Source organism: Prionailurus bengalensis, chromosome E2 (assembly GCF_016509475.1).
Source record: "Prionailurus bengalensis isolate Pbe53 chromosome E2, Fcat_Pben_1.1_paternal_pri, whole genome shotgun sequence".
In the NCBI taxonomy this organism is placed as follows: Eukaryota; Metazoa; Chordata; class Mammalia; order Carnivora; family Felidae; genus Prionailurus; species Prionailurus bengalensis.
Window position 1 is genome coordinate 9,776,807 of NC_057352.1, and position 13,852 is coordinate 9,790,658.

Here is a 13,852-nt window from a genome sequence, read left to right on the forward strand (position 1 = left end):
GAGCATATTACATATACCGTTCTGCCTCTTTCTTATTTATTATTATTGTTTCAATCTCTCTCTTAAATAAATAAAACAAAAAAAATTAAAAAAATGTATATATATACATATATACATACCTAGAACTTCTCTTTACATCAGCAGGTAGAGAGTATCTTCATTCTTTTTTTTTTTTTTAAATTGAAAGAATTCTATAGACTTACAGGAAGTTGTAAAACCAGTACCCCTGTCCTCCCCCAGGGGTGACATATACCCAGAGTCCAATATCAAAACCAGGAAGTTGGCAGGGGACGGTACCGGGAACTAGACCACGGAGTTTGTCCGGGGTGGGGGTGTGTGTGTGCGCGCGCGCGTGCATTTTCAACCCACGTGTAAATCTGTGTAACCACAACCACGGTCTGGGTGTGGAAAAGCTCCACAAAGGCACTCACTGTGCTGCCCCTTATAGCCGCTCCCCACCTTTCGTCCCTAAGCTCCGACAAACCCCTGATTTCTTCTCCATCCTGAGTTTTGTCATTTGGAGAACGTTGTGTAAATGGAATAGTACAGTCCACAACTTCCTTTCTTTTCTTCTCTTTTTTGTTTTTGTTTTGTTGTTGTTGTTGTTGTTGTTGTTGGGAGGCTCCACGCCCAACACGGGGCTTGAGCTCAGGACCCCGAGATCAAGACCCGAGCCGAGATCAGGAGTCAGACGCTCAAACGACTGAGCCCCCCAGGTGCCTCCGGAACTTCATCTTCGCTAATAAATCCCACCAGCCAGTCATTTTGGTCCATAAAAACGGGAGTTTCATCTCGGTGGACGAACTCATGTTTCTGACTTTGTGGGGTTTTCTTCTCTCTGGAAGAAGGAGGGCCGGGTGTTTCGGTCTCTGCACGACCCGTATTCTCACCATCGATTGGGATTTCTGTTTCAGGAACATCTGGCCGGAGAAGAGGAGGAGGAGAGGGGGGAGAGGGAATTCGGACGTCACCATGCAGCGGAGTATCATGTAAGGAAACAACTCCCCCACCCCGCCCTGTCCCACACTCTCTAAAGGTCTCTGCTCTTTCTTCTCTCTCTCTCTTTCTCTGCCTTTTCCTGGAAGAACACAAGTCACTCTTCAAATTGGAATTTCCAAGAGTCAGGAGGTGACACGGGGAGCGCGACGCGTAGGACAGTGAGAGTTTTGAGCCACGGGGTTCAGAAGTGCTGACCCAGTGTTTTGCAGTCGGTGGTTCGGCCCCCCCAGGGAACAGCCGGCAGCGTCGTAACTAGGGGGAAGAGAGGGGGCGCTTCTCATCAGCATCTACTGGAGAAGGGCCAGGCACGCTGCTGGACGACAGTGCACAGGGCAGCCCCCGCCACCAAGAACGGGCGGCCTGAAACATCAGCAGCCCCAACTCTCTCACTGGGACTCTGAGGGGGGCGTCCCAGTCGGAGAGTGTGTGGAGGGGCCCCTCCCAAAAGGAGTGGATGGGTTCTAGGCTGACCCCGTCCTGGACCCCCAGCCCGGAGACCTGGGAGGTCACAGATCACAGGCTCCGTTCTTCTCCCATGACGACAAATCTGGGGCGTAGCCTGTCCTGGGCGGACAGTGTGTCTGATGGCTTTCTTGGCTGGATCGGCTGACTGATTGGCTGCTTTAAAGTCAGCCATTCTGGAACGGGTTTTATTTTTATTTATTTATTTTTTTAAGTGTTTATTTGTTTTACTTTGAGAGAGAGAGAGAGAGAGAGAGAACGAACACAAGCCGGGGTGGGGCAGAGAGGGAGGGAGACACAGCATCCGAAGCAGGTTCCAGGCTCCGCACTGTCAGCAGAGGGCCGGGCGCGGGCCTCGAACTCACGAGCCGCGAGATCATGACCTGAGCCGAAGTCGGACGCTTAACCGGCGGAGCCACCCAGGCGCTTCTAGAATGGTTCCTGCACACGGCGCCCCGGGTTTCCACCGTTGACGCCTCGCGTGCCTCGTCCGTCGGCCACAGGAAGGAGCCGGCTCTGGGACATTACTGTTGACTACGCTCCACGCCATGTTCGGGTTTCAACGGTTTATCCCTTAACGCTTTTTTCTGTTCCAGGCTGCGTTTCGGAGTCCCATATTCCCTTTCGTTGTCACGCCTCCCCCGTTCCCTTTGGTGTCACTCTGGGGGACGGTTTCTCCGACTTTGTCAGGATGCCTGCAGACGGTCCCCAAATTTGTCCGATGTTGTTGTCACTGGGGTCACGGGCAGTGACGTGCAGCAGCCTGGCATCACCCTGTAGGAGGGGGCACGGGACATCCCCGGTGACACTGGCCTCCCTCACCCGGTCGGCAGAGCGTGGGCGAGGTGCCTGCACCAATAGCTTCCCACCATCCCTGCTCAGGACTCCGGTCTCTGGAAGCCAGCCACTCGGGCGAGCCAGTCTCAAGTGGAGAGGGGACGCCTTGCCTTGTTTGTCTTCAACATTTATTTATTTTTGGGACAGAGAGAGACAGAGCATGAACGGGGGAGGGGCAGAGAGAGAGGGAGACACAGAATCGGAAACAGGCTCCAGGCGCGGAGCCATCAGCCCAGAGTCTGACGCGGGGCTCGAACTCACGGGCCGCGAGATCGTGACCTGGCTGAAGTCGGACGCTTAACCGACTGCGCCACCCAGGCGCCCTGCCTTGTTTGTCTTCATAAGAGCACTTCCCGCCTCCTGACATTTTATATTTAGCGACTTAATATCGCCTCTTTTACTGGGTGTCGACCCCTCGGGGGTGGGGGCTTTGTGTCTGGGTCTCCGCCGAATCTCCGGGGCCCGGCCAGGTCCCCGGCACCTAGGAGGTGCTTAGCTGGTACTTGTTGAAGGAAAATTGGGATGCGTCATGGCTGTCGGGTGTCAGGATGGGAAATATAAGCAGAGCGTTGCCCCGCCCCTGCCCCCCCCCCCCAGGCAGAGCGTCACTTTCCTTATCGAAGGGAGTTGTCGCGTGCTGGGACGGCAGTCCGCGTCGGAAGCAATAGAACGGGGCACCGATCCGAGGACCCATTTGTGCTGTATTCATTCCCGTTTTCCCCTCCTCCTGTGTTCCTCTAGGTCATTTTTCCACCCCAAGAAGGAGGGCAAAGCGAAAAAGCCGGAGAAAGAGACCTCCAGCAGAGAGACAGAGCCACCTCCAAAGTAGGTAACGGGGCTAGGATGTGGTGAATTTGTTCCTCTCAATCAGGACCCTCTTGGCTCTAAGTGTTTCGAGCCCCGCTCAGAATGTCTTGGAGCCCTAAAGGGAATTTTTTTTGTCTCTGATAACTGGGAAGTCCAAAGGTAGGTCCGGCTTCAGGCATGGCCGGATCCAGGACCTCAGGGTTGTTAAGGCGGTTGGCAAGTCCGAGAGTCCCAGCAGTAAGACAACGTGGGGACGAGCAGTCGGGAGCGGGTTGCGTGCATCAGTCCTACCCCTTACATTCTGTTGGTCAGAACCCGTCACAGGGCCGCGCCTAGCTGCAGGGGAGGCTGGGAAGTATAGTCTCTAGCCGAGAGGCCATGGCCTTCGCCACATCCCAGGGGCTTGTGTGACTGAAGAAGGGAGGCCTTCTCTGCTCTCGGCAGGGACTCCCGTCCGCTCCCCAGCATCGCTCATCACAGGAGGTGGGCACGCAGGATGTGGTCGATGGATGGATGATGAAGAGTGTAGGGAAGGAGGCCTCCAGAAGAAGCCCGTTAAATGCTTGAAAGGAAAGGGAGGGAATGAAACTTAGGGAAGGCGCTGGAACGTTCAGGGCAGTATACCCCCTCTCTGCCTGCTGGAACGCCTCCATTTTCCACCCTCCAGGGTGGCGCTGAAGGAACGGAACGGAGAGGTGCCTGAGAACGATTCTCCAGTGAAGAGGCCAGGGCGGAAGGCGGCCCGGGTCCTGGGCAGTGAAGGGGAGGAGGAGGATGAAGCCCTCACGCCCTCCAAAGGCCAGGTAGGCCCCCCCCCCCCCCCGCCCCCGCTAGCCTCCCCGCTGTTTCTGGGAGGAGCCATAATTCCCATCAGCTCCCGGTGGCGCCTGCCCCCCAGGGCTTGTGCGTAAAGAGGGGTCTGTTCACATACATATCTGAGAGTAACACACGATACAGACTAAGGGCTCAAAAACAGACGTGCGGTCTCTCCGCAGGTCAGAGGGCTTTTCGTCTTTTCCAAAGACATTTGCTTCCGTCCCTCCCTTGCTTAAAAGTCACTTAAGGGGGGGGCGCCCGGGTGGCTCAGTCGGTTGCGCAACTGACTTTGGCTCAGGTCGCGATCTCGCGGTTCGTGAATTCTAGCCCCGCGCGGAGCTCTGTGCTGTCAGCGCGGAGCCTGCTTCGGATCCTCCGTCTCTCTCTCTCTCTCTGCCTCTTCCCGACTCACGCTCGCTCGCTCTCTCTCAAAAATAAAACGTTAAAAAAAAAAAAGTCACTTAACGGGCAGCTGATTAGTAACCTTAATTCCCTCTGCGGCCTGAATGGCCCTTTGCCACATCCCTGAGTATATTCACGGGGTCCAGGGAGTAGCGGGGGCACCTTCAGGAGCTTGGACTTTGCCCTGGGGCTGCTGGGGATCCTTGGACCGGTTCTGAGCAGGAGAGAGACGCAAGAGGTGTTGGGTCACTGGCAGCCTTCACGACACTCCTTTGGGGCCCGTATCCATGAGGGTCCAAAGAGGAGCGGGAGACCACACGAGGGGTTGGAACGGAGAGTTTAATACAGAGAATGGCCAACCGGGAATGCGGTTTTCAAGTGGGTGACTGCAGGGGTGAAGAGAGAACTCCTTCAGGCAGCGTGGGGGCAGTCACCGCAGGATGCAGCCACCACGCCTGGAAGCGGAGAGCCGAAGTTCAGACCTTCAGACGCTGGCTGGCGGGTGCCGGGGTCTCTGAGCTTACAGGTGGTGCCCTGAAGGCCTGGTCAGATCTTTGAGGAAGGGGCACCGGGCGGAGGGGGCTGGTGTCTGTGGGGCGTCACGTCGCAGGCCCCGTGAGCGGCGGAAACACCGTCAGTTGGATCCCGCTGGCGCGGGCCCCGTTCCGGCACCGCGTGATGCACAGCGCCACAGCAGAGTGGGAAGGAGCTGAGGGGCGATCACTTAATAACTGGCAGGGGGCCCTGTAAGATGAGTAGAGCAGCACTTGAAACCAAGATACGAGGTAGGAGTTTCTTTCTAATGAGCACAGAAAGTCCAGGATGAGTGTGCCAGTCTCTCCGTGTTGAAGACCTGGGCTGCGTCTATACCATTACTTTTATCTCTGGATGCTCTTGTCCAAGTGAATGTCGATATTCAGCCAGTGAGGAGGGCAAGACGTTCCTTGGGAAGTGTGCATCATTTTCCCTTATGTTGCCTTGTGTAGAAGTGAGGCTCCTGGCCACACCTAGCCGCAAGGGAGGCTGGGAAGTGTGGTTCTCAGACTCCTGACCAGACCTAGCCGCAAGGGAGGCTGGGAAGTGAGGTTCTCAGGCTCCTGACCAGACCTAGCCGCAAGGGAGGCTGGGAAGTGAGGTTCTCACGCTCCTGACCAGACCTAGCCGCAAGGGAGGCTGGGAAGTGTAGTTCTCAGACTCCTGACCAGACCTAGCCGCAAGGGAGGCTGGGAAGTGAGGTTCTCAGGCTCCTGACCAGACCTAGCTGCAAGGGAGGCTGGGAAGTGTAGTTCTCAGACTCCTGACCAGACCTAGCCGCAAGGGAGGCTGGGAAGTGAGGTTCTCAGGCTCCTGACCAGACCTAGCTGCAAGGGAGGCTGGGAAGTGTGGTTCTCATGCTCCTGACCAGACCTAGCCGCAAGGGAGGCTGGGAAGTGTGGTTCTCAGACTCCTGACCAGACCTAGCCGCAAGGGAGGCTGGGAAGTGAGGTTCTCAGGCTCCTGACCAGACCTAGCCGCAAGGGAGGCTGGGAAGTGTGGTTCTCATGCTCCTGACCAGACCTAGCCGCAAGGGAGGCTGGGAAGTGTAGTTCTCAGACTCCTGACCAGACCTAGCCGCAAGTGAGGCTGGGAAGTGAGGTTCTCAGGCTCCTGACCAGACCTAGCTGCAAGGGAGGCTGGGAAGTGTAGTTCTCAGACTCCTGACCAGACCTAGCCGCAAGGGAGGCTGGGAAGTGAGGTTCTCAGGCTCCTGACCAGACCTAGCTGCAAGGGAGGCTGGGAAGTGTGGTTCTCATGCTCCTGACCAGACCTAGCCGCAAGGGAGGCTGGGAAGTGTGGTTCTCAGACTCCTGACCAGACCTAGCCGCAAGGGAGGCTGGGAAGTGTGGTTCTCAGACTCCTGACCAGACCTAGCCGCAAGGGAGGCTGGGAAGTGAGGTTCTCACACTCCTGACCAGACCTAGCTGCAAGGAAAGCTGGGAAGCGAGGTTCTCACACTCCTAACCAGACCTAGCCGCAAGGGAGGCTGGGAAGCGAGGTTCTCACACTCCTGACACACTAGCTGCAAGGGAGGCTGGGAAATGGGGTTTTTAGTTGGACCATCACATGCCTAGCTAAAAGTCAAAAGTTCCGCTACTTGAGAAAAAAAGAGTCCATTTAGAAAAATTAGTGTCCGTGATGGGGAGAGTCGGGTACCATGAAATTTCACAGGAGGGTGGAGTGAGGCCCAGGTAAGAGAGGAGGAGGCCTGAACTGGGCCTGAACCCTCGACGAGGAGGTGGCCCCTATTCCTCCCCTCACTGTAGAATTGCTCTTTCTTTTGCCTTCCAGAAGCCGGCCCCAGGCTCTCCACAGGTCTCCCCTCCCAGCCCTGTCACATTTCCCGAGGGCAGCCCTCCCCTCTCCAACACCTCTCCTGCGGGCCTCTCCCCAACGGGGATCCCTAAGCGGCGCACAGGTAAGGACACACAGGAAGGATGCCCCTTCCGTGGCTCTTCTTTGTGCACGCGAGGGTTTCTGCACCAGGCGGCCACCCTCGTCCCAGCTCTGATCTTAATGTTGTGGTTGAGAGCATGGCTTCACCATCCGCTGGCTGTGTGACCTCGGGTAAATGACTTACCTTCTCTGAGCGTCAATTGCTTTATCTGTAGGACAGAGATGACCATAACTGGGCATTTACCCTACAGAGGTTCAGAGGAAATAGGCGTAAAGTGCTTGGAATTGGGCCTGGCCCGTAGTGAGGACTCAGGAAGTGTTGGTTATTCTAACCGTGGCGACGCGCCATCGTGGAGGCAGCGCAGCTCACGGCGGGAGCACGGGGCCGGGGCCACGACGCAAGGGAGGCTTGTGGAAGAGAGATTCCCCAAGCCGAGCCCTGAAGGACACGGAAAAACAAGCAGGGAACGGGGAGGGAAGAGAGTTAACGGGAGGAGGCGGTGGGAAGGCCCTTCAGGGCACCGATGCCCTGGTGTGCTGGAGCTCAGCGCACAGGGTTGGGGACACTGAGCAGGGACACTGGAGAAGGTCCATGGGAAGTCGGCCTGTGGAGGGGCACCTGTGTCCCTTGAGGGATCAGGAAGGTCTCATACAGGGGGAGCACGGGTGAGAGACCCTCGTGTGATGGCAGACGACGGGTGTCGCAGTTGTGACACATGAAACTAACAGACCGTATGTTAATTACACTCGCGTACAAAAGCCTTAAATAATTTTATGTTTGTTTTTATTTTTGAGAGAGAGAGAGTGAGCACGAGCGGGGGAGGGGCAGGTTGGGGGCAGGGGGACAGAGGATCCGAAGCAGGCCGTGTGCTGATAGCAGCGAGCCCGACGCGGGGCTCGAACTCATGAACCGCGAGATCGTGACCTGAGCCGAGGTCGGTTGCCCAACCGACTGAACCACCCAGGCTCCCTCCCAATTTTTTTTTAACGAAAAAAAAAAAAAGAAAAACAATAGCGGTGGGAATAGGGCACTGTATGTACGTGGGAGCTCAGAACTGAGCCAGCGCGGGGGGAGTGGCACCTTGAGCTGAGCCTTGGAAAGGGATTGGTGCTGACTGTGCCACGCGGCCAAGAGCAGCCTGTACGGAGGCCTCGGGAGGGCGCTCCGGGGATCGCACACCCTGGAATGTTTCTGGAGAATGAAACGCACTTTGGGGAGCAGGGAGACCTTGAAGGCAGTGCGCGGGGAGACAGGAGAGCGGGGCTGGCTCGCGGAGGCCCGCACGTGCTGGGCCAGGGGCCCGGGGCCCATCCTGGGGGTGCTGGGGCGCCACGGGAGGGCTGCGGGAGTGGGGGGTCATGACGACACAGCTGAGTGGCTCAGGGCTGACGCCGAGATCGGCCCTGGGTTGGGGGGAGGGGGGTTGGAGAATTCTTTTTAGAGGTAATGACCTCTGAACCTTGCCCCAGAGGGCCACCGAGCAGCAGCACGTGCCAGGGCCCGGAGTCGTGACACAGCGTGGCGTGTCTGGGAACAGCAGCAGTTCGGTGGCGGGGGCGGGGGGCGGGGGTGGGAAGAAAGGGTTATGTGGCGTGGGAGGAGTTAGAAGGTCAGCCGGAGAGAGGTGAGGTAGGACAGGGGCCCACATCCAAAGACTCTATCCTTCAGTGGCTGGTGGGGAGACACGGGCGGCTTTCTGAGCGAGGAGGAGGACCGTGCCGGCCGCGGCTGAGAGCAGGTCCCTCTGCGGCCACGCGCAGGAGCCACCGGGTCCAGGAGGCCGGGGAGAAGGTGACAGACGGCGATAAAAAAGACTGCAGTTGCCTTTTCGGTGAATTCCTCACCGCGCTTGAGCATCCGCTTGGGGTCTTCTAGAAGCGGCCTCAGAAGTTCCAGAACAAGAGTGCAAATGCGAGTCGTTTGTTTTGGGAAGCACAGAGAACGCAGACCGCGAGGGGTTCAGGGAAGGCGGCCCAGCCGGGAGAAGATGGGCGTTCATGGTGGCTCCTTCGGTGTACGGGAGTCACTAGCGAGGGCCCGTCGCGGGACCCGTTGCTTCCTGGCCTCTCGCAGACGTCTGAGGCCCCGGAAGAGCCATCCGGGACACGCACTGATGGTCAGGTCTTAGGGGTGCAGGCAGGGCACTGAGGGGGTCTGCTAGAGTCCTCCTCCCTGGGTCCTGAGCCGAGCACATCACCGCGTCACTAACTTTTGGGGGTTGTTTTCACTCTGCACAGGCAGACGAGCGAGGCACAGAGAAATTAAGTAACTTGCTCCGGGTCACACAGCCAGGAGGCAGCACAGCTTGAAGGATGAGGCCCGCCTCGGGGCAGAAGGGGGGGCGGTTCCAGAGACTTCTCCAGGGGCCCCCATCACCGATGGGCCTGAGCTCACTGGGGAGGGGGGCAGATAGGCCGGCGAGGTCAGCCCTACCGTGCCCTTTTCCTTCCCAGCTCGGAAGCAGCTTCCTAAACGGCCGATTCAGGATATCCTGGAAGAACAGAGCAAGGATGAGGACAGAGAGGCAAAGAGGAAGAAGGAAGAAGGTGAGTCACCAGGAGGAGGGAGAGAGAGGGAGAGAGTGTGTATATGGCGGGAATCTGGAAGGGTGGGGGCCTCTCCGATGGGACGGGGTGTTAGGATCCCCGATTTGATGCCTGTGTCCCTGGATCCAGATGTGGCCGTCAGAACCTGACCCCCCCACCCCCAGCGTAGGCATCACTGTTGTCAGAGCATTTTGAAATCCATTCCTTGGGCCTCTTCAGTTTAGTGTTAATTCGTACACAGTTTGGCCCATTTTTATCTTCTGTTTGTTTCGATGGAAAATCGTTTCCTCTCTATCACGTCTTTTTCCTGAGAGATTTTATCAGGAAGCAGAGATCCCCAGCCTCTCACAGCGCCCTTAGTGTCTCAGTGATTTTTTTTTTTCTGGCCCCCCCGCCCCCCCCCCCCCCCCCCCCCCGCAACCAGGCCACGACCTCAGTGGCTCCGTCCGTTAAGTAGTTACGTCCAGACGACTGTTTATGTTCTAGAAACCTGGGCGTTGGAGAAAATGGTGCGCGCACATCGAAAGGGAAAGCAGTTATTTTTTTGGTCCGTCCTTAGTCACGATCAGTGACTAAATAGGATGTCTCCTGTCCTCCGCACAATTTCTCAAACTGTGGAATCCGATTGAAGACTGCCCCCCTGGTTTCCTGTTCCACATTGATTTTTGTGCAGTTTTTCGTTGTTGTTGTTGTTGTTGGTTTTTTTTTTGTTTGTTTTTGTTTTGTTTGTTTTTTTTTACCATGGCCACCAATGAAAGCCCAGCTTTGTAGAAAGGTAATCCAAGGATAGAGGTCAAAGGATACTGGAATCTGATACCTCGAGCTAGTAGTTCCTGAAGTGTCCACCAGATGTCGCCATTTCCCCTTGGAACCTTAAACCATCCTACCTTGTGGTGGTGGGGGGGGGGGACTTGCAGCTCTGTGCATATGAAATGGGGGGGGGAATGCCACCGTAAAGATCTGATCCATTGGTCATTTGGGGGCCCGTGTGAGATTCTACCAGTTATAGCCTTTGCCACTGCAGTGTTTGTTAGGCTCAACTTCCCCGGGGCACACGTGACTTCCTGTTGGCCATTTTTAGTCGGTATCCATTCGTAGTGTGAATTGTGCGTTTTTAGCCAGCATTAGTGCGTGGGGTCACCGGAGGGCGGGTAGCTTCTTGATACTAAGGCACGTTTTTCTCAAGTTCACATGCTTTTTTTTTTTTTTTTTTTTTAAATGTTCATTTATTTCTGAGACAGAGACAGAGCATGAACAGGGGAGGGTCAGAGAGAGGGAGACACAGAATCAGAAGCAGACTCCAGGCTCTGAGCTGTCGGCGCAGAGCCCGACACGGGGCTCAAACTCGCAAACCGTGAGATCGTGACCTGAGCCGAAGTCGGTCGCTCAACCTACTGAGCCACCCAGGCGCCCCATCAGTTTGAAAAATTTTTACTTTTTACCCATATCAGGTTATCACATGCATTTGGGACTCTTTCTGGTGGTATTTTGCGGTGAATAATTCTAAAAGTTGCTAAGACGGTACTGGCTGTTTGTGTCCAGGTCTGGTTGCCCAGGCAAAGGAACACAGGGTTTGGATTGTGTTGGGGGTCCTGCCGTGCTTGGGGCTGACCAAGAACGGACTGTCACACCTCCTATCACTTTACAGATATGCTTGACTGGCACACAGGAATAGCGGGGGGCTGACCGTCTCGGGACTTGAAATGTCCTTGGGGGAGTCAGAGTGATTCTTTTTTGCCATCTGACTTTTCTGTCTGTTATCCAAAGCAGAGACCCCAACAGAAAGCCTCACAGAGCCTGAATTGGCCCAAAAGGAGGAAGCAGAAGGGGACCGGCCCACGACGCCCGCTGAGCACTTAGAGACCTCCCGTGAGTCTCCAGTCCTCTGCCCCCAGCCCGCCCTGGCTCTCTGGCTTTGGGTCGGATGCCTTCGGAGGCCAGTTAATTTTCAACATGACATAGCTCCTCAAATGTGTTGTTTAAATGCAAATTCTAGGAGGGGCGCCTGGGCGGCTCGGTCGGTTGAACGTCCGACTTCGGCTCAGGTCGCGATCTCGCGGTTCGTGAGTTCGAGCCCCGTGTCGGGCTCTGTGTTGACGGCTCAGAGCCTGGAGCCTGCTTCGGATTCTGTGTCCCCCTCCCTCTCCGCCCCACCGCTGCTTGTGCTCTGTCTTTCAAACATGAACAAACACAAAAAAAGATGCAAATTCTAGGGGAGTCGTAGGTTTTATTACCGTTCTTACGGTTATAATCTCCCCCCTGTGTGTGTGGGTAAAGAAAAAAGAGCTGGGCGTCCTCCGATAAGATATTTGTATCTCTGCAAAATCACAGGTACTAAGTGTTGCTCACTGAGCGGGAATTTATGAAGTCAGACAGTATAGTTACCCTCACAGGCCAGACCCCAAGCCCGCAACTGGGCGTCCGTGAGACTCCTGTGTGAGAAAGGACACCATGGGCGCATTCTGAGGACACAAATCGCATCCGATTTGCTGCAACGGCAGGAGAAGTGGGAGTGTTTTCTTCTAATCGTGCTGAGATTTCTTTTTACCGCCGTTCGCATCACGTCTCCAGTTTCAGGCCAGATGCCGAGCGGAACCCTTAGTACTTGCCGCAAAAGCTTCAGGCCCAAGAGGCTCCAAACTTACACGCGGAGAGAAAAGGGGCAGAACGGGGGCCGTTTTCCGCCTGGGGCGTCAGAATGACCTGGGGTTACAAATGAGGTTTCGGGTTGGATGTTGGCGTCTCCAGCTGACCCTGTGTCTCGCTTTAGCAGCCGAGCCCCCGACAGACAGCACCTCAGAGCCTGCGGTGGCCGGAAAGCAGGAAGCACGGGAGGGGGACCAGGCTAAGCCTCCCCCCAGAGCTCCCAAGACAGTCAGCAGTTTCTTCGGTGAGTGTCTCCCGCCCATCAGCTCCCAGCCGCGCGGGGAGGAGGCCGGTGGGCCTTTCTCCGGAGCACGCCCTGCCCTACCCCTGCCCTACGGAAGGCCTGACCCCTCTCTCCTGGCCTGATGGGCCGAGAGGAGTTGGGCAGTGGGGGCTCTCAGGAGGAAGGGCCCACAGTTTCCTGACTTCATTCCCAGCCCCCCGGAAGCCGGCGACCAAGAAAGAAGGGAAAGAAGAGGGACCTGGCGCCCCTAGAAAGGAGGAGGCCAAAGGGTGAGTTGATATCGACCGTCGAGTAGCGAGGACAGGGCATTAAAGGGAGTAGCGCAGTGGGTCCGAATTCTCTTGGTTTTATCCCTGTAAAGACGAGACCGATAATCACCAAAAATTCTTTTAGCTTTAAAAATCTGTGATTACGGTAGGGCCTGGAGGACTCCGCCGGTTTGGGCGTCCGACTTTGGCTCGCGTCACGATCTCGCAGTCTGTGGGTTCGAGCCCCGTGTCGGGCTCTGCGCTGACAGCTCGGAGCCTGGAGCCCGCTTCGGATTCTGTGTCTCCCTCTCTCTCTCTCTGCCCCTCCCCGCTTGCACCCTTTCTCTCTCTCAAAAATAAAATAAAAAAAAAAAACACGCAAAGAATTTTTTGAAAAGCTGTGATTGGGGCGCCTGGGTGGCGCAGTCGGTTAAGCGTCCGACTTCAGCCAGGTCACGATCTCGCGGTCCGTGAGTTCGAGCCCCACGTCGGGCTCTGGGCTGATGGCTCGGAGCCTGGAGCCTGTAGCCTGTTTCCGATTCTGTGTCTCCCTCTCTCTCTGCCCCTCCCCTGTTCATGCTCTGTCTCTCTCTGTCCCAAAAATAAATAAACGTTGGAAAAAAAAAAAAAAAGAAAAGCTGTGATTACAGTTAATTCTTCTTTTTTTTTTTTTTTAAAGTTTATTTGTCAATTTTGAGAGGGTGCACGCACGGGCGTGCACGACCAAGGGAGGGGCAGAGACAGAGGGAGAGAGAGAATCCCAGGCAGGCTCCGCACTTGCCAATGCAGAGCCGGATGGGGGCTCGATCTCCCAAACTGCGAGATCACGACCCGGGCGGAAGTCAGGAGTCGGGCGCTCAACCCACGGAGCCCCGCAGGCTCCGTCCGGTGAACTGTTCCGATAAAAATGTTTTGGGGAGTCTTAACAGCAGTTTTGTGCCCCAGTTGAGACGTTGTTGGCGGGGGTAAAGGGCACCGTTTCAGCACGCGACATCGCTATGGGAACCGCTGGCTCCTCTTGAACACCTACTATGCGTCGGGTAGAGCGCTAAAGGTTTCTTTTATGCTGTTGTACCTCATCTTGCAGGACTCTTGTGGCAGAAGAGAGCATTTTAGCCATTTTATAGGCATTGGAACCATTAGCCCAGAGAGGCTGCGTTAGCTTCCCTGGGTCACGCAGGAAGACGGGGGTAGGGCCGGGCCTAGGACTTGGGTGCCCCCTGAATCCTGGGCGTGCTCCTCCTCAGTTCTGGCCCGTCTGGCCTTCTGGGTACGTGCGTGTGCTTATGCATCCAGAAAAAAGTTTCTCTGACGAAATCGGTGGCCTACTGCCTGCAAGGCTTTGTATCCTGGCTGGTTTTGTCTTTCCTAAAGTTTATTTGGAGAGAGAGAAAGCATGTGCGTGGGGGTG

General features: G+C 56.1%; 1 protein-coding gene across 4 annotated transcripts in view; it reads left to right on the top strand.

The window, feature by feature from the left end:
* The window catches only part of LIG1 (DNA ligase 1), a 43,101-nt gene that overhangs the window by 3,583 nt on the left and 25,666 nt on the right, over positions 1 to 13,852 (top strand). Inside the window, exons 2-9 of one of the 4 annotated variants that reach the window (XM_043600429.1) lie at positions 915 to 989; positions 3,040 to 3,123; positions 3,773 to 3,908; positions 6,652 to 6,778; positions 9,211 to 9,303; positions 11,074 to 11,172; positions 12,077 to 12,193; positions 12,387 to 12,462. In XM_043600429.1, coding sequence (XP_043456364.1) covers positions 973 to 989; positions 3,040 to 3,123; positions 3,773 to 3,908; positions 6,652 to 6,778; positions 9,211 to 9,303; positions 11,074 to 11,172; positions 12,077 to 12,193; positions 12,387 to 12,462 — 749 coding nt within the window. In that variant the 5' untranslated portion in view covers positions 915 to 972. Of the gene's footprint in view, positions 1 to 914; positions 990 to 3,039; positions 3,124 to 3,772; positions 3,909 to 6,651; positions 6,779 to 9,210; positions 9,304 to 11,070; positions 11,173 to 12,073; positions 12,194 to 12,386; positions 12,463 to 13,852 lie in introns of all 4 variants that reach the window. The other 3 variants (XM_043600426.1, XM_043600428.1, XM_043600427.1) reach the window with 3 other exon arrangements.